The sequence below is a fragment of the Phlebotomus papatasi genome, chromosome 3, assembly GCF_024763615.1.
Source record: "Phlebotomus papatasi isolate M1 chromosome 3, Ppap_2.1, whole genome shotgun sequence".
Classification (NCBI taxonomy): domain Eukaryota; kingdom Metazoa; phylum Arthropoda; class Insecta; order Diptera; family Psychodidae; genus Phlebotomus; species Phlebotomus papatasi.
In genome coordinates, this window is record NC_077224.1 from 79,959,881 (window position 1) to 79,987,226 (window position 27,346).

At 34.9% G+C, this 27,346-nt stretch overlaps 1 protein-coding gene across 21 annotated transcripts in view; it reads right to left on the minus strand.

Annotated features, from left to right (window-relative positions):
- Nucleotides 1-528: 528 nt before the first annotated feature.
- The window catches only part of LOC129805932 (platelet-derived growth factor receptor alpha), a 50,426-nt gene continuing 23,608 nt past the window's right edge, over nt 529-27,346 (minus strand). For 12 of the 21 annotated variants that reach the window (XM_055854199.1, XM_055854200.1, XM_055854198.1 and 9 more), the window contains exons 4-13: nt 24,509-24,636; nt 22,344-22,728; nt 15,931-16,088; nt 15,672-15,858; nt 7,477-8,718; nt 6,939-7,418; nt 2,761-2,932; nt 2,145-2,368; nt 1,583-2,081; nt 529-1,474 (exon numbers count right to left, since the gene is read on the minus strand). In XM_055854199.1, the coding sequence (XP_055710174.1) occupies nt 790-1,474; nt 1,583-2,081; nt 2,145-2,368; nt 2,761-2,932; nt 6,939-7,418; nt 7,477-8,718; nt 15,672-15,858; nt 15,931-16,088; nt 22,344-22,728; nt 24,509-24,636 (4,160 nt within the window). In that variant the 3' untranslated portion in view covers nt 529-789. The remainder of the gene's footprint in view (nt 1,475-1,582; nt 2,082-2,144; nt 2,369-2,760; nt 2,933-6,938; nt 7,419-7,476; nt 8,719-15,671; nt 15,859-15,930; nt 16,089-22,343; nt 22,729-24,508; nt 24,637-27,346) is intronic. The other 9 variants (XM_055854207.1, XM_055854206.1, XM_055854205.1 and 6 more) reach the window with 5 other exon arrangements.

The window sequence follows — 27,346 nt, forward strand, 5'->3', positions numbered from 1 at the left end:
TCACCGCCAAATTAATCAAGTCCTTGCAGTCTGCCACGCGTGAAATCAGTTGAAAAAATAAATACAGTCCATTAACTTTTGATTTTGTTTGACCCAGGGGACTTGGTCCCCAACAAGGAGGAATCAGTCACTATGGGTTGCATGCGTTGCAACCATTCTGTTAACGGTACGTCGAACAACTAAATTGTTTGAAAGAAACCGTAGATTACAAGTGGTCGCAGTATTGGCCAATAAGAAGGAACTTCCATTACAGTAGGACAATTTACTTAGGAGGCGCTACGTTCCTCTAAGAGACAGGGCCTCTCGAACCACCCCTTGCAAGTCTCCACGATCCAAAGTAACCTTAGAAGTACTTCGCCAATTACCTCTTAGTCCTCGTTCGAGGACGTCATCTCGAAAACATTCCCTCAGGCTACGCATTAAGTAGGTTCTTGGGCATACTATCGTCTGGTTTTCGGTGGACATCCCCGAATTAGCTCAGTTGTTTCGTCCGAGTACAGGCAGTATTCAAACAAATTAACCTAAAAGTTTTATTACATACGTTTTCTTTTATATTTGTACGCTTATACATGTACGTTTACAGAAGTTTCTGAATTAACAGTAAGATTTATAAAAAATAAATGAAATTCTCAGTGCAATTCGCTGAACGGGGTTCACTGAACAGATTTTCACTGTATCGGCCCCCATGACGACTATAAGTAAGTCTAAATGTATTTTATGCACGAAGACTCATTGAGAGCAAGCGACATTAAACACGAAGAGACAGATGTGATGCTTTGGAGGATGTATTCATGGCTGTCCAACCCTGCCCATTGGTTGCGCTCCGACGTATGTGGGATTACTAAAGGCGTCCCGTGGTCCAAACACACTATTCATGTTGATGACGGTGGATGATGGCACGTTGACGTAATTGTCCGTTGTATCGATGCTGGGAATCGTACGTTCCCGCATCGATGGATTGGGACTCAATTCTGGTTCGGAGTCTGAACTTAGAGCACTAGTACTCCTCGGCAGCATGGGTATCTCCTCGGGCAGACCAGGCTTCTTACGATTCTTCTGGTTGGAAGGACTAGAGGTGTTGAGATTGTTCGCCAACGTCGGCGAGTGATGTTTTGCTGTAGAGGTGCTAGGTCGTGCACTAAAGGCTACACTGCCGCTCTTGGGGCTCATCTGTAGGTAGTTGGGTGAGGAGGTGTCCTGCAGGGACATTTCTAGTGGTAGGGCTTCTATTACGTCACGATTGACGTAGGTTGGCACAGGCGGTGCTGGAGTTTCTGGGGGACCCATAGAAGCCAGGTAATCCCTCTGACCTGACTTTAGGTATTCGGTATTCATCTGCAGGTAGGGTTCATTGAGGTCCACGTAGTGGTCACGCACGCTTTCCTGCAGCATATTACTCAGTCTTTTCTCGAGATCCGAAAACAGTGGCCGACTCTCGGGATTGGCACACCAGCACTGAAGCATGACGTCATAACTGAAAAAGATTAGGAGTTCATCAGAGTAGGTTCTGGTATCCGGACTATGAGATTCTGGCTTTGAAACTGCGTAGTAACATTGTAAAAAACGGTCTGAAAGGACTTACATCTCTTGATTGGCACACAGTGGCTTATCCATCCGGTACCCATCCCTCAGTTTCTCATAGAACTTCTGGTCAGCATCCATGCCCGGATACGGCACTTTAGCTAAAGAGAAAAACTCCCAGAGCACAATCCCGAATGACCAAATGTCAGAGTATGTGCTGAATACATGATCACTGATTGATTCCAGTGCTAACCACTTGAATGGTAGTAGTGCCTTTCCCTGCTTTTTGTAGTTGTTGCTCTTGTACATACTTCTGGCCAGGCCAAAGTCGCAAATCTTCACCACATTGTCATCGCAAAGGAGAATATTTCTGGCTGCTAAGTCCCCGTGCAGGATATTCCTGGAAGCCAAGTAATCCATACCTCGGGCAACCTGAAAGCCCCAGCAAACTAGGTCTGACGTTGTAACGGTCCTAGCTGGACCCTTATAGTCCATGCGGTAGTTCGATCGCCAAGCAGGCTGAACTGAATTATTGGACAAGACCATGTTGTCCTCACCTCCTTGAAAGATTAAAATCTTGTTTAGGAAACTTGCATCGAAGTAAGAATTCACAGTTTCTATACCTTCAGCATATTGGGATATGAGTGTTGCTTCTGTGTTGCAACTGTCCATTCCTCCAATGAAGGTATCCATTCCGGAATGCCTCAAATATCCTTTGGAGTTGATGTGTGATGCTGGTCCATCTCCCTTCTTCATATTCATAGATGGCACCCTCCGTTCCTCACCCTTACTATTGTTGTTGACGTGATTATTGGAAAAGGACAGTTTAAGATATTTTAAACCCTGGCTGTGATCATTTGGATTAGCATACACACAGTGAGACACAATGTACAGTGTGTGGTTGTAGGTTTGTGTAGGCAAAAAGTAAAATAAATTCCATTCGTTAGTCACATACCACAAACACCAATCATTAGTAAGATCATCATGGTCATTGCTCAAATCATCCCTAAATGGTTCAAAAATTCAATTAAAAATTAAATTTATTGGTGCAATTTTTGCCTTTTGCCCAAAATGCTCGTGATTCGTGATTTTTAGTAATATCCATTGTATCGTGCATAACAACCCTTAGTGACCTACCACCGCTTTTCAAGCTTGGTACTTTTAGCAGCCCCAGTGGGTATCGTTAGGAATGAGAACGAAAACCATGAAGAAGCCACCACAAGCTCCTACAAAGCTTACCTATTATACTCATACCCGCTATCGTGGGACCATCTTTGCTCAGGGGACAGTATTGTGGGATCAATCTGGTCAGTTTCAGGATTTATCTGGTTTATGAAGTACTCTCGGTGTTTCAGCAGGAAGTTCTGCACATTGCCAAAACGACAATACTCAACTATCACCATTACTTCTCCTGCAGAAAGGGAGTGAAAATTAAACATTAGAAAAAAGCCCTGCTTCATGATGCTAATGTCAACATTGCGTGCTTAAATTCTTTTTTATTGCTCGAAGTCAGAAAGGAAGCGGTGTGTATCATTCGGGGATTTTGAGGTATCAACCGAAATGGTTCTTCCTTGGCTGTATAAGCATTGGTTACATACAATTTTGTTTAATTCTAAAAAGTCATTAATCTCAACCTAACGTAAAGGCACAGGGATGCGGAGTGGGTTGTAAGAGGGAACGCATAGCTGTTGTATATTAAGAGAAATACGTTAGAGTTCAAACTATAGATGGATAATGATGATGAAATTATTGTCGAAAAATAATGATTGAATTAGTAATGGGGTAGTCAAGTATTTTATTGTAAGTCTTCCGGAGTTCAGTCTGGTGTCAAACTCCGTAGAGTAAAGAATGAAATAGATTCGTCTCTGAATAGTTAAATAAATTTAGTCTCAAGTCTCTAAAAATATAAGTATTTTATTAAATAAATTATACTCCTAAAAGTGGAATATAACAATAGCTAATAGCTGTTTGCGCCCTCTTGGATAGTATTTCCAGGACCGAGTATCCGGTTCTTGAATACAGGGATACCCGCCAGATTTTTTTCACAAGAAACGGTACCCGTGTGCACGGAGACTAAACAATTGTTGCTCTTAAGTAAATTATGGCTGAGTCCGGCTTCCCTTGGAAATATGCTGAAAATATCATTTTCAATGAAGCCTCAGCCCCCTCAGCCTCAATGTAACCCATCTTCCCTTCTCGCTAAGCCTTAGGTCTGAATCCTGTATGTCACAGATAGATAGGCAAATAGACAGATATGCAAATTTACAGTGTGGCTGAAAAAAAATGCAACAAACTAAAGCGCTATATTATCCTCATTTCTTGCTCAACTTTTTTGAAATAAAGAAAAAATGGTAGTAAATACATCAAAATTTTAGAATATTATCGGTTTTGTTCAATACGATCTTATTTTGACTTAATTATGGTCTTAAGTCTGTCAGAAAATGCATCGTAGTTTGCACGAATGTCAGCCTTCTGAATGTCCTGCTATTCACGAGGAAAAGCTACCTTCAGCTCATTGACACTTTGCTACTTTTTAGTCCTAACATTGACCAACAAAATGCCTCTTTTGGAGAAGTCAAACGATTTTGCATCCAAGAATTGTGGAGGTCACTGTTTTCCCAAAATGAAGTGCGATTTTTTTTTAGCCAAATCTTATTCGGAGCGTGATTTCTGCGACGTTGTCAAGTCTTGATCGAACTTCCATTACTTCTTACTATCATTTTTGTTTGTCCACAACTCCAACACTCCTTCCAGAACAATTTTCAGAAACACATTGGCATTTGTTTTGACTGTACAGCCTGAAACCCCCAGTGAAAAGCGATAATTTGTCTTCAAGGAAGTCCAGACCGTCAAATAAGGTGATTTTTGACTTCCGGTGGTCATTCGAACGTCTAAATTATTGTATGATCTTTCCTTCAGATAGACACAATTATTTTGTTTGAGCATTAATTGCTCAATTAAAAATTTTTCTTATCAGAAAAGATCAGAAAAGATGACATTTCTGAAACTGACCATGAACGTGCAAGCAAATTTATTCCGTCGTCGATCGAGCATAACTTCTTTATGAGAATCGACGATGTCTCTTCCTTTTCAAGATTTTTGAGGCTTTATATAGAGGTCCTTTAACAATATATATTTAATGGTTATTTGCGATCTATGCGTCTCAGAGATCGTTTCTTTGCAGATGTGACGCAGATTTTGTTCAATTTGCTTCTTCATTTTAAGAACGATGACTAGGGATGAAGTAATTTTTTTAGACCTTCACCAAAGCACTTTAAAATGCTACTAGTATCCCTGTACCAAGTTATGTTACGAAAAACGGAAAGTTTAATTACATTCCGGTTTTGAAGAGCCCTAACGATATCTGCTTCCGCATTTTCTGCAAAATATAGCGACATTAAATTGTAACGTTTGAGTTCTATTACAGTTTAAAAAAGTTTAACAAAATATTATCGAAAATGCTTTTGTAGGATTTTAACCAATAAAATGAACGACCACTATACAAATTATGAAACCGATATCAAAAGCGGTTTGACAGCTATGCGCTCCGAAAGTTGTTAATTTTTTTTGAGCCACCCTGTATACTTCGATTTTATTGAATTAAATTGAATTAAGAAGCGTCCTAATTTTTTCTCGGACTCCTGGTACACGAAATCCTCCTTAAATTGGTGCCTATCACGATTCACGACCACTTCTGGTGGTCCTCTGTGCTAGCTCTTATCTCTTATTTCCTTTCAATCGCAAAACTGTAGCACGGGAAACAGGCTGTAAAGTGAGGAGCAATTTCTTTCTTTTTTGGATATGTTTTACAGATCACCTAGGCAGACAATTCGTCCATACACGAAAATATCGTTGAATCATTCCTAATAACGATTTTTCAAGGACGGAGGTTAAAAAGGCTGTATAGAGCGTATTTCTCAACCGAATTTTTCATGTGTGGACTTGTTGGAAAGGTCTTGGAATTTCTGATAAAACTGAGCCGATTCAAAACGGTTATGAATTGGTTAATTATCGATATAACATTTAAGTAGGTAATTTTAATCTGAAAATCACATGTATTACTTTTAAAACTATTTTGGGGGAATTTTTCAGTGACTTCTGAGCCAGAACCGATTCAAATCGGTTATGAAATTCAAACCGTTTATTCAAACCGGTACAAACCCATAACCATTTTTTATCCAGAATTGAATTATTTATATTACTCCTAAGTTCTTTTGGATGATGTTTTGAATGATTTATAAATCGGTTCGAATCGGTTGTGAACCGGTAAACTTAATAAAAAAAACTTCGCAGAGCGGGGAAAATTGGGAAATCCTTGAGCTTGCTAACACTAGGGAAAGGCACACTACTTTCGGGCGACTCAAGTTTCGCATAATTCAATTTTTTTCCTATGTTCTTAGCGGATTTTAGCAGCAGTTCTTTTCTTAAAATTTGGACTACAAATATAATGGGCCAAATTAATTTAAAACACATTGAAAAAAAATGAATTGTACGAAGCATCAGTCGTCCGAAGGTAGCGCACTTTCCCCTACCGCCCCTACCTTTTCTTCATGAATTGAACCAATCAGGGGCCTCTCGACATTTCATTTTTCCATACGTTTTTGCATAGAGACACTGAAGACTATTGGCAAGTTTTTTTCTAAAGGGAATTAACTTATCAGTCTGATATATTCCGAAATCGTACATTAAAAGCTATCTAAAAATACATATTTTATAATTTTCGCCGAAATAATACAAGAACTAGGAGCAAATTTGTTTAAGTAGCGGTGCAATAGCTGCAAAATTTTTACAAGGAAAAGTGAAAAATAGCTTCACTTTTTATTAGGCTTGATGGGTCCCTGAACCAATAAAGAATCGAAAGCAGAGTATCATAACCTGAAACTTTTTTATTCCATCGCCTGTTAGCAAATCTAGAGACCAAACGGTAAGAGATATCTATTAGGTGTTTCTTGGGGCATCTTATAAACTAATTCCGGATTGAGTTATGTTATTTATTTTTCTATTATACGCTACCCGTTACTCGTATTACCATTTCCTTAGACATTTAGTCTATCCTAAATAACCTTGAAATATTCCTTCTTTTAATTGTTCAAGGTCAAATAAAACCTTCGCGGAAATTGAAATTCACAGTTGATTTGGACAATATTAAATATATTAATGTGAAAATTATTTTTCATCCGGATTTTCTAATTCATAAAATATGTTTGACGTCCTTCTTGAAAGTTATTTTGCAAAAGAAAATCCAATTTGAAAGCACTTAATTTACAATTTTTTTTTAGTATTCTGCGAAGTTTTTTCCTTCAGAACTCAAGTCACAACTTCATTTGCAGCAAAATAAATATTTATGCAGTAATTCACCCTAAGCGATGTTTTTCCCTTAGTAATATTTCATAACATGCAAATGCTACAGTACATACTTTTTGCAATATTTTTCGTCACGGCGCCCAGTAAGTTCACAACGTTGAGATGTTGTCCAAGGTGCACCATAATTTTCAGCTCAGAGATGAGAGCTCGCATTACTTCATTGTCTGTGTTTTTCTTCACCATTTTCACTGCAACTGTCGTCTCGTCTTCATAGGGCAGGATACCCTGGGCTACTCCTTTGACGACAATTCCAAAGGCTCCAGCTCCCAATTGTTTGCCTAACTTTAGTTTTTCCCTGGGGAACTCAAATTGTTTGTCGTAGGGCAGAAGGTCGGCCTGTTCGTCAAGGGCCAGAGCTGGGTTTATCTGTTCTGGACTACCTTCTTCAAAATTGGCCAAGCCGGCTTCTTTCATTTCCTGGAGAAGGCGTCTAGTGCGACGCATTCTCACACAGAGGATGATTGTCGAGAGGAAGAGGATCAAGAGAAGGGCTCCTATTCCAATGAACCATCCCTTGTTCAAACCAGGCATGTCTGAAAGTAAAATCCCTGATATTTCAAGCTCCCTTTTAAAATTTAATCAAGGACTTACCTCCAATTTTAATGGCTATTTCATGCGAATCCGATCCCAATTTGTTGCTACCTTCGCACTTGTAGACTCCCTGATCTTCGGGTCTGATGTATTTGATATTGAGGACGGTGTCTTCATCGTACAGCTCTATCGTTGAATTGGAGGACTCTCTGTGGACGATCACTTGTTCGTCTTTGTACCATTTTATCTTGGGCTTGGGCAATCCGGCAAATATGCACTCGAGCCTTAGAGATTCTCCTAGATTCTTCATCATTTCCGTTCCTTCCATACTGGTCGTCTGCAATTGCGGAGCAATCGGTTCGTATGCCCTTACGTCGATGTCCTTGCTCTCCCAGTGATCTTCATTGAGAACATTCCCTCTGCACTCGTACGTGCCTGAATCACTCTCAGAGATGCTCTTCCAAGTGATGGTACTCCGGTAGGAATAGTCCGTGTGTGAGTCATTGACGATGATGTCACTGGTTGGTTCTAAAGGTAAGTCCCCGCGGTACCAACGTAGTGGTCCGGTGAAATTGTACACAAGTGCTCCACAGAAGATGCTGAATTCATCCCCAATAGACGTGGGATTCTTTTCATCCACGCCCCAAACTTCCAATGGTTCCCTGATATCCCCAACTCGGATTTCTGCAGAAACAGAATCCTCGCCCTTTGAGTTCTTAGCTCTGCATGTAATCTTTCCCGGTGAAGTTGGTGTGAATCTCAATTCTGATTGCTGGAATAGGGAGGATGGGGCTGACACCTTGACTTGGTCATCACCGAAAGTCACAGAATCAGCTTTGTCACATGTTGGCCATTTTGGGGAGATAATGCAGGGCGTAAAGGTCCATTCGATGTCCGATGGAGGGTATCCAGTACAGTCACATGTGATCACAGCCTCTTCGTGTTCCATGACATAGACATCCTTTACGTTAACCGTGGGCTTCTCTTCCACAATTAACTTGACCGTTATGGAACGTTCTACCATTGTATTATCAGCTTTCAGAGTGTACTCCCCAGAGTCCCTAAGTTCAATGTTCCTAATCCGGAAGATACATTCATTCTCCCGGATTGTGACAGTGTATTTATTTTCAGCATCGCCCCAGGAGGATATTTCTCTGCCCTGATTGTCATACCATGTGAGAGTAATGGGTCTGGGATAGCCGGTGTAGTGGATGATCCATTGTACTGAAGGTCGGTTAGAATGGGTCTTGATGGTGTACCGACCACTGGGTTCGCTCATGTTTATGAATCCTTGATTTGGATCTGTGCCAAAAGTAATTTCATTAATACCACAAGCTTTTCATTTCCTCCCGGCATCAACATATTCAACAGAATAGGGAAAGGTGGGGCTTTTTTGAGCTATGGGGATACATTGAGACCGGATACCTTACGATTATTTTGTTTAGTTCAACAAGTGTTTTGTAGAGCTAAATTACATTTTGTTAAAGTCCAATTTCTTTTAGTAATATGCGAAAAAACCGTATATCAATACAGCCCCACAGTGCAATGTAGATCCACCTCCCCCTAACACTTATACGAAAATATCTGGTTAAAAAGAATTGAAGTACTCTTGTTCAATAAAAGAAATTTCAAGAGTACTATTTTTAATTAGTGCTTTAGTGTGTGAAAAAAAACAAGAACCTTTGAAATATAAGTAAAAGGGGAGGAAATTTTATTAACACTAAACCTATCAAGACCCGGTCAAATTGACCGGTTTAAAATTAATGCATACTTAAACAGTACCATGTCACATATATATCACGAATTTCTTAAATTATGCATATAATTTTCAGTCTTTAAATTTTAATTTTTTGCTCTTTTCCAAGACAAATTTGTTGAGTATCCTACCCTATCATGGTTTGTCATTTGACCGAAAAAAGATCAAAAATGTTCGGTAGGATTACTGTTAAATACAATCTCCAGAAATTTTGATCAATAATCTTCAAAGTCAATGGGTAAAAAGGCAATAAGAGAGCGTATTTCTCAACCAATTTGGATAAATTTGGTGTCACTGGAAAGGTATTAAAATTCTTGACAAGTTTGAAGTAGTTCAAACCTGCAATAATCCGATATAATATAGGGGGACATGGGACTACTTTCAGCTTTGGGCTACACTCTTAGAAAAGTTTAGACATCATTACTAATGAAAATTAGTTGATTGGGTGATTATAGAGTTGGTAAATTTTAAGAAATTTCATGAATTTCTGCCTAAAGTAGGTGGCGACTGCTGTGAAATTTCTGAAATTTTACCATCTCTAGGTGATTATTATCAAATCTATTTAAAATGGTTCTCATAATCTTAAAACACTTTACTCATAATACATTTATTAGTAGTGAGAACATAAGGCAATATTCACGTGGATAAGTTGCGGCAATTATTTCATAATGGTTTCATATAATTATATTTGCTTGTGTTAAATAAATGAAATCGATATCCTGACTAATATTGGTCACTAATTCCTTTTAGTTCTCATAACTAATGCAAATAAATGAACCTATATTTTCATAAAGTTTTGACAACTTTTGCAATAGTAAAGAGTGCTTTTTTACTTATGCGTTGAAGCTTTTTCGAGCTATATAGTAACCACAACTAATATGATATAGTTATTACAGCCAATAAGTTGGGTATCAACCACATTTATTTAGTTATTGGAACTAATATGTTATAGTACTCATTACTAATCTAATTTAGTTTTGATAACTAAAAGAAAAAGATACTGTAACTAATATTGGTCAACTATTTCATTTAGTTACCCTAGCTAAATATATGGATGAGTCTATGCTTACTATATTTTATACTTAGTATATTCCGAGCTACCCTACACCCCCGACGTTCACCGGTTATCATATCAAGTAAACTATATTTAATAGTTTCCATAACTGTATATGAGCTGTATATGAGTGTACATTCATATAGGGGAAAATGCCCATGCTTTACACGGTCCCAAGCTTTGCAATGACTAATTTTTTTGTATGTTTTTCAATAAATTCTATATTTTAAAAACTAGGGGAAAATGTCTTGTTTTTAAAATATATTGCGGAGTCGTATTTATTCAGAAACATAGGAAAAATTTAGTCTTTGTAAAGCTTGGGACCGTGCAAAGTATGGGCACTTTCCCCTACGATATTCTCCTATATTACCAAAGTAAGGCCCTACTTCCTTTCCAAATATGCGGAAAGATCATATATCAATGTAGCCTTAGCCCTACCTCCTCCTCATTAAAGTTAAATTGCCTAGTTAAATCGATACCCTAAATCGATTGTGAACGGAAAACGTATAAAAAATGGCTTCATGAAATTCCTTAGTTAATTGTGTTTTAAATTTAATAAAGTTATTAAAGATATAACAAAGATGATAAAAAATTAAAATTTTGTAAATAATATAGAATGATACCCTAAAAAAATATTTTGAAACAAAAAAACCCTAAATATCCTCCTCAAATTTTAGGAAGTAACCATCTAAATTTAATTAAATATTTTGCCATGTGAAACGCAAGTTCTTAACTAGAACATATTAAATTTCAAATTTCCAAATAAATCTTAATTAGTGCATTTCCATTTAGGAAGCTTCTAAACAGGAAACTTTTAGTGGTTTATTTACACAATTTGAGATGCAAATGAGTTATTTTGGAATGCAATAAAAGTTTTCTAATTTTATATACATTAACGAAAAACATTAAAAATAGTGGGTAGAAACAAATTTGGTTTGTGTGGAATTGTTTAAAAACCCAGACTAAAAAAAGGTAGATAAGAAAAAACAGCATATTTTCCTTACATTTGTGTTCAATATAATTAAGAAAAATAATTCGAGCTCTTCAGCATTTTTCAGTTTTTCATTTGAAAACTTTAAAAAAAAAATTAGCTGTTGGGACCTGATTTTTGGAGACGGTTTTTGAATAAAAAACGTATTTTTCGATGAACAAGATTTCTCAAAGTAAATTCATCTGACGTCAAAAATCTTAATATATTAGGTGAGATTCTTAACAATCTCACCTACTATAATCCTAACAAAATTTCATGTCGTCCGATCGAGCTCAAACTTGGCCAAAACGTGTTTCAGCACTTCCTGATCACGAATATATATGTGGCTAATTTACGTTCCCGGCCGGCCGGCCGGCTGGCCGGCCGGCCGGCCGGCCGGCCGCTCTTTGGAGCTTAATAGCTCCTAAACTAAAAAAGATATCGACTTGCGGTTTTCGGCAAAGGTTATATATCGGGTGAAAATTGCAACTTGGTGCATTGACCCCCCACCCCCCACCCCTCCTTCCGCCATTTTGAAGACCCCCCTTTTTTTGTTTTCTCAATAGCTCCGTCCCTATGGCATCGAGCGGGCTCAAATTTTAGTATGTTATAGCTGGGCCTTAGAGCTTTCCATCAATACCAAACTTAAGGTCCCCCGACCCCCCTGACCCGAGCTATAAGGGTCCAAAAAAAATTTCTTAAAATGGCCATAACTCCGGTTCTAATTGTCAGAATTTAAAAATTGAGGGCTTTTTGGAAAGCTCTCGTGAAATGCCACTTGCCCTTCTAACATCGCAAGTTCATAAAACCACCACTAGGGGCGCTATTATTAAAAAGAAGATTTTTAAATCTTATAAGTTAAATAACTCAAAAATTCCATTGTGCATCGGGCTGAAATTTTAGTATGTTGTAGCCGTTGATTATACCTATCAAACAAAAAAAACCTTAAGTCGATCTAAAACCCCTGACCCGAGCTATAAGGGGTCAAAGTTCGAACATTGACCGGCCTCTATCTCCGGTTCTAATTAACATAGCGACATAAATTTTACCTTTTTGGTTTCGTCTCGATGAGCACTTTCAGATGGAAGTTCAAAAAGTCACCACAGGTGGCGCTGTGATAGCATCAAAATTCATCGAAATTCAAAGTCACTTTTCTCAAAAACGGCATTGTGCAAGTTAATGAAATTTTAGTATGTTGTAGTCCAGTCTAGGACGTTTCCAAAATGGTGCGTATGTGCGCTGTGGTTAAAACAGAACCGGAGATATGAGGGGTCAAAGTTCACGAAATTCAAAAAATCATATCTCCGGTTCTATGTGACCGATTTTGATGAATGGGGGCTTAAACGAAAGATCGCATCAAATGCTACAACTTTCTAGAATATTTGAACTTCGTGGGACCAACACCAGGGGCGCCACAGTCGAAAAACCAATTTCAATATCACATAACCTCAATTATCTCGACTGTCGCTGAACCGATTTTGATGATTACTTCGACATAATTGTAGAGGACATTTGTCTCTACATTTCGTCCATACATCATTTTCCGCTCAGACTACGCTATCACTCTGATTTTGCCGTTTAAGTGTGAAAAAAATGATTTTTCCCATAATAACGCTTTGAAACCACTCAGATGCCAATTTGACTGCCTCTACTCCACCAAGACACTTAAAATAGGGTTTTAAATGGAAAGTCTCACAAAATACAACAATTCTTTGATATATTTGAAGTTCATCAAATGAACACTTGGGGCGCTCTGGTCGAAAAAACGAGTTCAGAAACAAAAAACCTCGCTTATCTTGGCTTCTGAGTAATCGATGAGATCATGTTCTATGGGAAAATTATAGAGAACATTCTGGTATACATTTCATCCATATATCACTTTTCTGTCAGTTCATCCAAATCCTTGATATTTTGGTTTAAATACAAAATTTGTATAATTTCACGAATTTGATTCAAGATAACTGAATGGCGTCTCCCAACTTCAGCTCTAAATCAAAATTGCATGCACTCCGAGTTAGCTCACGTTAAGAATCTCACCTATATAAGCCGGTTAGGATTATCTGTCCCTTTTGTTACCTGATAGCTTAAATTTCGTACCTGAACGGTATAAGATTTGAACTAAAATCTGAAGGTGCTCATCGAGGCGAAACCAAAAACTCGAAATCTAGGTCAAAATGTTAATTAGAACCGAAGATAGAGGCCGGTTAATTTTCGAACTTTGACCTCTTATAGCTCGGGTCAGGGGTTATCGATCTACTTAAGTTTTTTTTCTGTTTGATAGGTATAACATGCGGCTACAATATACTAAAATTTGAGCCCGATGCACAAAAGAGTTTTTGAGTTATTTAACTTGGAAAATTGAAAAATTTTGAAGTGGAATTTCATGAAAGCTTTCTAAAACGCCCTCACTTTTTAAATTCTAATAATTAGGACCGGAGTTATGGCCATTTTAAGAAGTTTTTGAACCCTTATAACTCGGGTCATGGGGTCAGGGGACCTTAAGTTTGTTATTTTCCAAAAGCTGTAAGTAAATTTCTGGAGATGTCGTTTCTGGTGAAATCCAACCCAGCCTTTGAAGGGACATTTCCTCTGATTTTTCTCTAGAAATTGCCGGAAGTTAATGCATCTGTGTATTCCTGAGATGTTATTCAGTACAGTGGCTCCATATTCAATGGATTACGAAAAGGATAAAAAAAGAGGATATTGGCGGACTCTTTGGCATCTCTATTGACATTCCAGAATGCATGAACTTAACGTCAAAAGTTTTGCTTTATTTTCAATTGAGAAAATATACTGTTTTTTCAGTGTTTTTAATCCACGTAATCCCTTAAAAAACAGGTAATAAATGGATATCAAATAATAAAAGCAGTTCTATCTTATGTAAATTTTATGGTAAAATCTCAAAAAGAAAAAAAAACCAAATGTAAATTTTGTGGATCCCTCGAATACTAAAGAATAAATTTTTTTTTGATTTATTGTGAAAATCTATACGACTGCGATAATATATTTATATTAAAAAATAGAAGATTGAAAAATGAATTTTTACGTTTTCAGCATTTGTTTTGTTTATAAGAATTAAAAATAAGCAAGAATTATTGACATGAAAGATACCAAAAATTCCCAGGAATCTATAGGAAACTACCCTTCAAGTTCTTAAACTAGTAACTTTCTTACGTTGACAGAACTAGTTAAGGATCTATCTAAGGGCAGTTGACATAGAAATAATTTTATAATTTACTGCTAGAAGTCAAAAATAAGGCAAGAAACTTCTTTCTTTATTTTATTAGGAAGGCGATTCAAAGAGTTTTTCTAGCAGGATAACGTGTGGTATTTCTGGACAAGGTGCTTTTCGGGACATAATATGGGTATTTTGGGACACATCAAAAATCCTATAAATATTTGTTTTCTAACAAATTTTAAGTTCTATATGAAATATTAAGCTCTCTACGTATCAGATAAACATAAAACTTCTGAAATTGTATTTAATTTAAAGCGTGAAATACGCGTGAATTGTGTCATATTCCAGTTTTTACAAAAACCTTCAGTGTGGTCAATTTTGCAAATGTCAACACAAACAGTGCTTAGTTTTTTTCGATTTATGTCACTTTACAAGTGAAATTTAAACAAAATTTTTATGAAAGAGTGAAGTTTCCACCTTCTAAAGGTAAATAATCAGGCTCGGTGAAATTTATTTGCATAATAGCAACTTTTGTCTGTCCCAAAATATCCAACTGTCCCGAAATAAACCATTTTTACTTCTTTACATATTTTGCTATTTTGTATAAAAAATGATGCATTTTTCGATCAGAATCTTATTCTGGATAGCATAAGGAACATAAATATTTGTATCAATAAAGAAAAAAATAATTTGAGAAGTCGTTAAGTTGTTTGAAACTTGAAAGTACTAAAAAGTGTCCCGAAATACCACACGTTACCCTATTTTTAGCTTCCTAATATTAGGGAACACCTTAATTAAGGGATAACATCTATTAGAACGACCAATATTAAAAATATTTTAAATAAAATTTTTTGTAACTTCGCTGATGAATCGATCAATAGGAAATTTTCATTGGTTATTACGTATGCCTTGAGGAATACAAGAATATTTTTTTCATTAGAAAGGAAATAACTGATGGTCATTTTCTTTTTGACTCCACGACTAGAAGCATAACTTTTGTATTTTTTATCTAGTCGACATTTCAGGGTGATGCTTTATCATTGTTTATTATTTCTTTTCTTTTAATTTTTCTTTTTTCATATTTTGTTAAGGAGGAATATTGCAAGGTAAACAAAACAGATTCAATTTTGAAAATTCTATTTACAAATTGATATCACATGGCTTTGCGGTGGTTGACATGTCTGTTTCATTTATGTTAAATATGTTATAAATAGATTGATATTTATATAGCTTGGTACAATAAGTACACAAGAGTGTTTTTTCGTATTAATTATATTTAAGTAAATTGTATTCTTACCCAAGATTGTGATGACTTTGTTATTTGAATTCGATTTGTTGTTATGATCCCTAACTTTGCAGACGTACAATCCCTGATCTTTGGCTCGGTTTATATTGTTCACTATCAATCGGGATCGACCAATTTGCAAAGTGCTATCGATTGTGCTGAGTTCTTTAATGGGTTTCTCAATCTCAGCCCGATTTTCCTGCAGAAGTAACCGGATACAGGTCATTAGGATAAGGAAAGGCTTGTACGATAATGGCTTATTTAAACTCACCTCCTTGGCGATATTGTCATTAGGCAAGTCCCATTCCATGGTAAAAGTGACTCCAACATGGATTTCCACGGTGCAATTGAGCTCCAATTTACCTCCTTCGGTTGCATGGTCTCCCGTATGAGAAGTGATTCTTGGTTTACTGACAAATTCCGTTGCGGCTAATTGGACAATACGATCTTTATTAGTACCATCACTTGAGACATTTCCCACAAGAAAATCAGCAAATATTCTAAAAGTTTCTAAGATGGTAGCATAACGTTGCTGTTTGCAATAAATTAGCATGCAAATAACCATATGTGTTTATTTGGATGAAGTGTGCAGTATCAAGTGCATATTCATGCAGAAATGCGCCACAATTTCAACATAAATTAGTACAAGTTTAGTTAAATGCTACAGCTATGTGGAAAAAAAATTTAAATTTGCAGAATTTTGTGCATGCGAATTGAGGTGATTTATTTATGCAAATTCCAGGAGGAAGAAAAAAAGCTCCTTTAGCAGCCCTCTCGCTTTAATTATATTACGCATAAAATCACACCAGTAAAAGTCACAATAAATGTAAAATACTATTTTCATCATTAAGTATAATACAATCATGCAAAGCGTGTTCCTAATTTTCCTCTTTTTCATCCCATTTTTTTTTAAATAAGCAAAGCACGGGAAAAGTAATTATTTCACTACTTGCTTTAATTAACAGGTGAGTCATTCCAAAATATTTTGTACACCACACACGTAAATGGTAAATACAAAAATTCCGCATTGAAAAATGTAAGAAATAAAATTGTTTATTTAGCATTTTAGAGAAGAGTCTGTGATTTTTTCTTGTAATGAAAGTTTTCTACTTAATTTTATTTTTTAAGCAGTCAGTGGAAGAGGAATTCTAAGTGAGATAAATGAGCACAGAGTGTCCCTACTTAGATGTGTCTTTTCTTTAATGTTTACGAACATTTTGTGAAAATTTAGAGCATTTTGTACATCTTGTACATGAAGCTTTTCTTGTAAACCAATGAATTTATTCGAGTTGATTAGATCGACGAGAGAAATAGATTTAGAGACAGGCAGGGCTGTTCTAAAGAATTTTTCCTGGCACTTTAGTTTAGATTAGATTATTCAAAATTGAAATCAAGGTTGAAAATACTTTCAAGGTCGAGTTACATTGGTGAACAAAAACAGAAAATACTTAGTCAAGACACATACCAAATTGTTATAAATTGTTAGCTCAGCTCGAATCACATTTTTTTTTAATGTTTTTTCCCAACGCAATACGTTTTATTCTTCATTAAATAATTGACTTTTTATCTTTATACGGGCTTAAGAATCAGACCGAAGATTTAGTAAAGCGACTTAACTTCTCAAAAGTCTTACCAGACAATATTTTTAAGAAAAATTGATCTTACCGTGCTATCACACTGGGATTTTTTCAATTTGTAAATTCAATTTAATTTTCAGATGAATTGTTCCTATGCGTTATTTTGCATTAAAAATCATTTGAATTAATAGATTTTCGCTTATTTATTGATATAAACTAATACTTAGCCCACCAAAACATGTTTAATTAAACATAAGAAAAAGAAGATTTATAAATTTTCTAAATTAAATAACTCAAAAACTCCATAGCGCAACGGGCTCTAATTTTTGTACGTTGTAGCCAAAGATTATATCTGTCAAACAAAAAAAAAACTTAAGTCGAATGATAACCCCAGACCCGAGCTATAAGGGTCTAAAGTTCGAAAATTGACCGGCCTCTATCTCCGGTTCTAATTAACAATTTGACCTAAATTTTGGGTTTTTGGTTTCGCCTCGATGTGCAATTTCAGAGGGAAGTCAAAAAAAGTTAAAAGTTCAAAATGTTGTAGCCTTGGCTATGAAGTTTATAAAAAGTGGCGTTGGTTCGCTGTGGTTAAAATATAACCGGAAATATAAGGAGTCAAAGTTCACGAAATTCAAAACGTCATATCTTCGGTTCTATTTGACCGATTTTGACGAATGAGGACGCTAATGAGTGAGGCTCGTAAATTACTACAACTTTCTAGAACATTTGAACTTCGTAAGACCAACGCTAGAGGCGCCACGGTCAAAAAATTAATTTTCGTAGCACATAACCACAATTATCTCGTCATGTGCTTAACCTATATTTATGATAACTTCGGCATAATTGTAGAGAAAATTTATATCTATATTTTGTCCAAACATGATTTTTTGTTCACACAATGCTATCTGTCCGATTTTGCCGTTTAAGTGTGAAAAAATTGATTTTTCCCATAATAACGCTTTGAAACCACTCAGATGCCAATTTGACAGCTTCTACTCGACTAAGACACTTAAAATAGTGTTTTTAAAAGGAAAGTCTCACAAAATACAACAATTTTTTGATATAGTTGAAGTTTATCAAATGGACACTTGGGGCGATCTGGTCGAAAAAACGAGTTCAGAAACAAACAACTTGGATTATCTCGGCTTCTGAATTATAGAGTACATTCTGGTCTACATTTCACCAATATATCACTTTTCTGTCAGTCCATCCAAATCCTTGATATTTTGGTTTAAATACAAAATTTGTATAATTTCACGAATTCGATTCAAAATTAACTGAATGGCGTCCCCCAACTTTAGTTCTAAATTAAAAATGCATGCATTCCGAGTTAGGTAACGTTAAGAGTCTCACCTACAATAAGCTGATCTAGGCTTATCATTAGCTTTTCTTTGTAAGTTTTTATCTTTGATCAATTAAAGACTTTATGATTATAAAAAGAGTTTCATTGATTATGGTAATACAGTGGAACCCTGCTATAGGCTATCGCTCTATAGTCCACAACTTATCGACCGTTGATTTCAAAACACTGATTTTAAGTTAGGTTATGTGTTTTAGTATGCGACATGAAATTTTGTCATAATTATTTTAATATTTTTGGCAAACTTTATTGAGTAGTTGTGATAATTGTGATCCATAATGAAGAGAGCGAGGACAAGTACCACAATCGCAAAGAAAGTGGAAGTCGTCGAGCAATTTCAATACAGTAGACTCTCTCAAATTCGGGCATATGGGGCCGAAATGTCAGCCGAATTAGACAGAAATTCGGGCGACAAACTTTTTGAAATGGAACGATTTTTTATTCATGTGCATATAGATATTGAGTTTACACACTCATATATAACGTAAATTGCATGAAAATCCCTCAATAATGCAAAATCACATCAAAACTAAGACAAACCATGCCAAATTTGAGCACATTTGATTCATTTGATAATCATAATCAAACTTGAAAAATGACAACAAAGTTTTTTCAAATGTGACCGCTGCCCGAATTAAAAAGTAGCCCGATCTTAAAAGAGCCGAATTAGCGAGAGTCTACTGTACTATTATTACATACTTGTAGAACTACCCAGCAAAACTTCGATCTGCAATTCTGCACTTTTGAAATTTTAACGTTTCTTGTCATTAAATCGGATACTTCGTGTGGCTTCGGGATAGTCGTGCGACTTCGTGAGCATCGCGAATTTCTTTCGTGTTTTCTAACAATTTCCTTCCCCTTCGTATTTTCTATTATGGCTGATTTAATAATATTGTATTATAACATTATAATAATATTGTAAAAAAAGAGAGTATTCACGTAAAATTGTTGAATAAAAATTGAATTTTAAATAAATTGAAATACATATTTTTATTTAGTTAAAATAATGTTTAGAAACATTAGAAAGGGTAGAAGAAATGTAGAAATCATCTAAATACTCTAAAGAAATTCTGCCGATAATTTTAAAATTTTCTATAGAAATTCTGCAGAAAATTCTGCAGAATTTTCATACAACGATCGGATCCACCTTAGAACAAAATTCTGCAGAAATTCTGCAGAAATTCTGCTGATTTTTCGGCAGTTAGTAATTCAAATCTGACGAATTTCTGCAGAATTCTGCAGAATTTGCCGGGTGGGTAAACAATATAAAATGTAGATAGAGCTAATTTAAAATTAACGAATAAAAAAGTTAGTAGCGTAAAGTATTACTTATCACGGACAGATTTCAGAATGTATAATGTTCTTCAAAGTGTTTAATTCTTTCACATCATTTAGTCTTCGGTATTTTATTATAATTTTATTAATTTTTTTCTTTATATGGAGTTCATCTGGAAGATGATTGCCCCGATTATAATTTTACTGTGAGCATATTCATGATTCACTTCGTATCCTTACTGTTACCATCAAAGTCTCTAAATTTTTCAAAAATATGCTTTTTATTAAAATTGTTAAACAGTCTCACAGTTAGTTTTGTCCGTTCTTTTTAATAATAAAAAGTAGGCGAAAACAGGGGATATTAGATCTTAAATATGAGACCAATCAAGAAAATTTCAAAATTTTGGTTTTTAAAATCAAAAAATCAAGTTAAAGATGTTAAATCTGTCAAATATCTTGGATTCTTGAAATTCCAGACACAAACCTTGTGGATTTCAAGATTTCCAATTCTAGAATTAATATTTCAAGATTTAAAGACGGCAGATTTTTTGTTTTTTTTTTTAAATTAATTCCAAGGGGCTTTTGGAGGTGTTTGATATTTTCAAGATTACCAAGAACTTCAAGAGTTTAATAGCAACGAAATCTCTTTCAATGAGGTTAATTTCTATAAGAAAGGGTTCATAAAGAAAATTAGATTTGATCTTGGTTTTAGTATAAGAATTGAGGCCAGGGGCATGACGTTTCCTATGTTTTCCATATGTTTCTAGCGAGCCGAAAAAACTTTTGAGTTTATTAGCTGTTTTCTGTCATTGTAGAATGAATTAGCAAAAAAATTCAAATACAAAATGAAAGCCAATGTAATATTGAATAGGCAACCAAAAACCCCAAATTGGCAACCTACATAGTTTTGGAGATATATCGTGAAATGTATACGAAAACGGAAAAATTTACACTAAAACCGGTCGCATTTTTCAGAGCTATTGTCACCCCCCTGATTGAGGCCATAGTTTACGTAACTGTGTTATCACACTTGCACATTAAAATTTTAATATGATTCACATTAATTATCGTTCGTGAGAGTCAAAATGTGTAATTTGTGTGTTTGAATTATTTTATATTCAAAATTTGATCTATTTGTTGATAAAAAGGTAGACTTGGCCCGCAAAATTTCATATAAATTGATTTATAGCATTAATGCGAAAAATTAATGTGATTTTCTCTTTAATTTTTTAATGTGAAAAATATTTATGCTTTAGGTAAATTTAAACGCTAAATTTGGACGCTCACAAGCGACAATTAATGTGAATCACATTAAAATCTTAATGTGCAAGTGTGATAACGCCGTAAGACACACGCATCGTTTTTCGTTCATTATGATTTTGTTTTAATTATTCTCTGTTGTTCTATGATTTTTAAATCAATCTCGGTTCATGTGATAAGCAAACTTAATTAACCATTTCTTCAGTGGGCAAGGTTCCTTATAAGTAATCTAGAAATTCATAGATCTCGTCCCCTGAAATCTATGTACCCAGTCTAAGATCCCATGTATAAAACTGCCCCTAATTAAAAATCGTACAGTTTATCCGAGACACAAACCTAATATGGCATTTTTTCATTAATTTACGTTTTTCGTTAAGGATAAGTGTTCAAATTTCGTACTCCAAATGATACAAAGTAGGATGTCAATAGGTCTTGACACGGGTTCTTAAAGTGTCAATAGGTATTCCTCTCACCCTAATAGATTTGAGAAAGATAATGGTAAGGATGTGTTAGGCTTTGCACAGAATATAATTCTGCCCTTATTAATATTTTCCTTGTAAGTTTTTATCTTAGATCAATTAAAGACTTTATGATTATAAAAAGAGTTTCATTGATTATGGTAATAGATATATTTGTAACCATGGTGAGTATCTCAGCTAAATATTTTGTAATACTTTACTGTACAGAATTTCCTGATTAAAGCTATTTAAATTGATAATAATTTCAATGTAATAATCGTAAAGTACGATCCCAAAACACTGTCCACAAGTACCCCACCTACCCATATAGGAAACCTATTTATATAGAGCATAAGATATGTGACACACTGTAACTTTTTCGTGTGTGGTGTAATTTTGGTATTTTTATTCACAAATATAAAAGTTGTATAAATGTGTTTTCATTCTCAAAAACCTTGTGGGAATTCCAATAAAAATACTTTTGTGCTCGATTTAAAGTCTGATGCGAAAAGTTTGGCGTCTCTAGCCGTGACATTGGAAACAGACTTCTTGCACTTTGGAAAATTGAACTTTGTGCAAGTTAAGCAAATATTTAAATTACAGAAAAATTGGTGTACTTTTACTGCAAAAAAGAGAGAAAAGTAATAGTAAAACATTCAAGAGTAAGATAAGTGGGAGAAAACAGACAGTTAGAAGAGAAGAAGCCAAGACACAGAGATAACAGGACAAAACACAGAGATAGAAAAATTACTTTTTTTTCTTATGATATTTTTATCACTCCAAGTTAGCGACATCGGAGACACACGCGAATGAGTTAAGTGATTGTTTGCACGAGGAAGTTTAGTCCTAATAGTTGATTTGATAGCAGATGAAGGAATGCTTGCAGTAGTCTTAATTATAACAGAAGGTGTTGTTCCCAAATCCCCATCAGGGACACTCAAACCTCCACCAGAGGAGCAATTTGTACCACTTGTATTTAGTAACTCACAATTCGAGAGGACCTCGATATGATAGAATTGTTCATCGTTGGCCGTATCCCTTATAGCCACGCATTTGTATGCACCTGCATCAGTTAGGTGGTTGATTTGGATTGTAAATCCATTCTTTGGATCAAAAGATGCCTCAGCTTGTTGTGACTGTGCAAATTTAAATGTTACATTAAAATTATTCATAGTTTTATATGCTAATATTTATTTACAATAGTTTACAAGAGAGCCTTAAAAGCTTCATTTGAATTAAGGTGTTTTTTAAATGTGAAAATTTGATTTAGGGTAGTATTATAGGCAACGCACAAGTCGGAAAATTGTTTTTGTTTTCCAAAAATATTTTAAATCATTCTCACTGTTCTCAAGTACTTCTGCATTATCGACCTTTCCTCGTGCGACGGCTATTTGGTGATTTAGAACATGGCGAGGACTGGAGAAAGCAGTTGAAACTGGATCCAACACAAAGAAAAGTCGATAACACAGAAGCACTTGAGAACAGTAAAGTGCTAAAAAAAATATCAGGAGAAAGGATTCCTCTTTTCATTTTACATTCCAATAGTACATTTACGATACTATTCCGTAGAAAATTGCAAAGGAGAAATCTGAGCAACTTTTTAGCACTTAACTATTCTCAATCTCAAATGTTTCTGCATTATTGACATTTCTTTGTATTGGTTCATGTCACGACTGTTTTGTGGTTTTAGAACTCAGCGATGACTAGACAAAACAATCTAGACAGGAATCAACACATAGAAAAGTCGATAAAAACAGAAATACTTGAGAACAGTAAAATACTAAAAAAAAGGTTCAAAAGAAAGATTTCCCTTTTTCATTTTATAGTGTAATAGCGTGGCTATTTTATAAAAATAGCAACAAAAATAGTCTGAATGCAATGCAAAGGAGAATCAACATTTTTTTTAGTACTTACTGTTCTCAATTGCTTCTGCATTATTGACTTTTCTTTGTATTGGTTCATGCATCGATCGTTTTCCCGAATCATCGCTGCATCTCGCCGTGTTTTAAAACCACAAAATTAGTCATGATAGGAACCAGCACAAAGAAAAATCGATTATGTAGAGGCACTTGAGAACAGTAGAGTAGATTTTGCAAACTCTCCTGCTTCATGTCAAAATCATTTTTGCGAAATACAGACAATGGTACTATTAGAATGAAGAAAGAAAAGGGGATATCTTTCTCCTGCACATGTTTTTAGTACATGACTGTCCTCATGTGCTTCTGCGTAATAAAGTTTCTTTTGTATTGGTTCCTGTCACGACTGTTTGGTGGTTTTAGAACACTGTGAGGACTCGGGGAAACAGTTGAGACAGGAACCAATATAATGAAAAGTCGATAACGCAGAAGCACATGAAATCAGCTATGTACTAAAAATATTCAGGATAAAGACAATTTTTCTTTTCGCCAATCCAACTGTCAAAATTTCTAATGTGTAAACCAAATTTCGATAATGGCACCTCGTATCGAAACCAAAAGAATTCCCCAAAAATATTTCATCAAAACAGAAACAATGTGTATTGCACGTTGCTTTTGACCAAAATTTTCACACTAAAACACCTTAATTTAACTATAATTTGTACATTTTATAATAGAATGGTATTAGTTGGGTTAGATTTTGATGTGAAATAATAGAAGGTAGCATGGGAAAGAAGGTATAAAAGTAAACATACGCTGAACCATTAACATAAAATGAATACTCGTAGGGGTGACATGACGGAACTTATGCTTGAAGATGCATTTGTACCGAGACATTTTATCAGCAATAATTTGGAATCCATCTTGTGGACTATAACTGGACAGTACAAATGGCTAGTAGATAGTTTTTTTTAAGTTTAAATTTGGACGAAGAAAAGAAAAAAAGAAAGACAGATAGAATAGTATGTGAAGTATTATAAAAAATAGCAAAGATCAGTACCTCATCTTCGGCTTTTATCAATTCAACTTGAACATTCTTCGATGTTGGCTTGCACGGTACCACAAATTCTTGATATTGAATAGCTGACGCCACAGGAGTTAGGATGGGTACCATGAGATTTACTGGATCTATAATTTGGAAAAAGATTGAAGATTTATTGGATTATTGATTTGATTTGTCCGTTATCAGTAAGATTCCGATTGCGTTCGTTCTTATCACAGTGAGATAACTTGCATAGCGAAATATTTTTAAAAGCTTCATGGTCGCATGTAGAATCCCATATTAGTCAAAGTAACGCACTGGAAATTCTGTACTGAACAATTTTAGCAGAGACACCTCTATATACGGTTGTTGTTGTTGTTATTGTGCTAATCCAAAATAATGAGATACTTTAGCATATTACAATGTGTGTGTTCTATGCTTTATGGTGCTATTCCAATCAAAAATTAACATGTTTGTTTTTAGTACTTTACTGTTGTCAAGTGCTTCTGCAATATCGACTTTTCATAGTACTGGTTCTTGTAACGACTGTTTGGTGGTTTTAGAACACGACATGAACCTTGGGAAAATAGTCAAGACAGAAATCAAAACAAGCAATAATCGATAATGTAAAAACTTGAGAACATTAAAGTACTAAAAAGAAAACATGTTCATTTTTCAGTGAAATAGCACGACTAACACTTCAAATTCAAAGTTGTTTTTCATCGTAGTTTTGATGGGTTTTTCTTTACTAAAAACTCCTCAAAAATCAAAATATTTCAATTTAAACATCCAAAATTGTTTTAAAGTGAATAAGTGCTAAGTGAATATACATCGAAAATAAATAGCAAGTTATAAGTTATTATGATAACTTAGCAATATTTAATATAAATGTAAAGAAATGTATTACGATGTTATTCCAAAGAAAAATTAAAAGGGGAAATCTTTCTTCTGACCAATATTTTTTTTAGTACATGACTGTTCTCATGTGCTTTTGCATAATCTACTTTTCTTTGGGTTGGTTCATGTCACGGCTGTTTGATGGTTTTAAACTCCATGAGAATTGGAGAAAACAATTGTGACAGGAACCTACATAATGAAAAGTCGATAATGAAGAATTGCACGAAAATAGTCATGTACTAAAAATAATGTTAAGAGTTCTGAGTTCAGGAGAAAGATTTCCCTTTTTAATTTTTTATTTGAATAGAAACACATTATCATTTTCAGGACAGACAACGTAGACAATAATTGCTGTGTGTCCTGACTAATATTCTCGCTCATGGTTTTCTGAACTTTAGTTTGCTTTTCCGTTCTTTCTATATTTATTTTATAATATTTAAATTTTAAACTTAACGATTTTATTGTAACGGTGTTTGGATTAAAATTTATACAGTAAATTTTATACAGTCTGGCATCTTTCACTTAATTGTTTAGAAATATTGTAATGACTATGAAAGGTGTCTCTACTAAAGTTGTTTTTACAAATGACTACGAAAGGGAATTTTTACAACTCTGTGATCTTCAATAGTGGTGCTATTTCAATAAAAAAATAAATATTTTTGCAGTTTATCATTTTCAAGAGCTCCTACATATATCAGGGGTGAATCAGAACAGTTTGAAACCGAATAGACGTTAAAATAAGTTTGTCCAGGTTTTCACTCTGTTCTATATAATCGACTTTTTTTCGTGTTGGTTCCTGTCACGACTGTTTAATGGTCTTAGAACACGTCGAGAACTGCAGAAAACAGTTGAAACAAGAACATACAAGGAAAAGTCGTTAATGCTGAAGCACTTGAGAACAGTAAAGTGCTCAAAAAACATGTTCAGGAGAAAGATTACCCCATTTTATTTTTCTTTGAAAAAGCGCCATTATTAAGCCGAGTATAATAGAATTTGCGATTTATCTAATATAACCTTTTGCTTATTCGTGAATTTACCTAATCTCAGCCAGGGGCCTCTCGACATTTCATTTTTCCATACGTTTTTGCATAGAGGTACTGAAGACTATTGGCAAGTTTTTTCCTAAAGTGAATTGACTTATTAGTCTAATATATTTCGAAATTGTGCATTAAGAACTATCTAAAAATACATATTTCATAATGTTCGCCAAAATTATACAAGAACTACGAGCAAATTTGTTTAAGTCGCGGTGCAATAGCTGCAAAATTTTTACAAGGAAAAGTGAAAAATAGCCTCACTTTTTATTAAGCTTGTTGGGCCCCTGTCTCAGCCGTAGTTTTTCTAAGTAAAAAAGATTTCAATATCCATTTCGAAAATCAAAGAAAGACTTGTGATTTACTCTGAGTATTTCGAAGTATCAAGACGACATTATTGTCAAAATTGACAGTTCTTCTTTTTTTTTTGTGAGGATTATCAAAGCAACGAAGTTTTAGTATTTCTGCTTCAATAAATTAAATTCTTTAAAAATTATTGGTAACGGTATTTTATAAATTATTACAATTTTGTGCGAGAACTCAGTTTTAATGTTCGAAATTAACCGAGACAATTTCATGTAGGTACGGTTAAACCAAGTTATTTCATTGAATAAGCAGAATTCTTTCTGAGTTCTAAGTGCTAAGAAGAAAGTTAAATCGCACATCTTTTTTACAATAAAAATCGCAGTGTTGAATAGCTTCTTATCTTAACCCTTTAAGGACGAGAGAAAATTTCAGGAAAAAAGAAAATTTCATTTTTGGGTCACCGGTGTCTCAAATAAATTGTCCTTAAAGGAAAGCTTGTTGAATTTATGCGTGAAAAACTTACTCATACTCTTATGGGATTCCACATTTCGACCATAGCTTTTAGCAGGGGAAAGCGTTAATTAACGGATTAAAAGAATTTAATCCATTATAGTCAAAT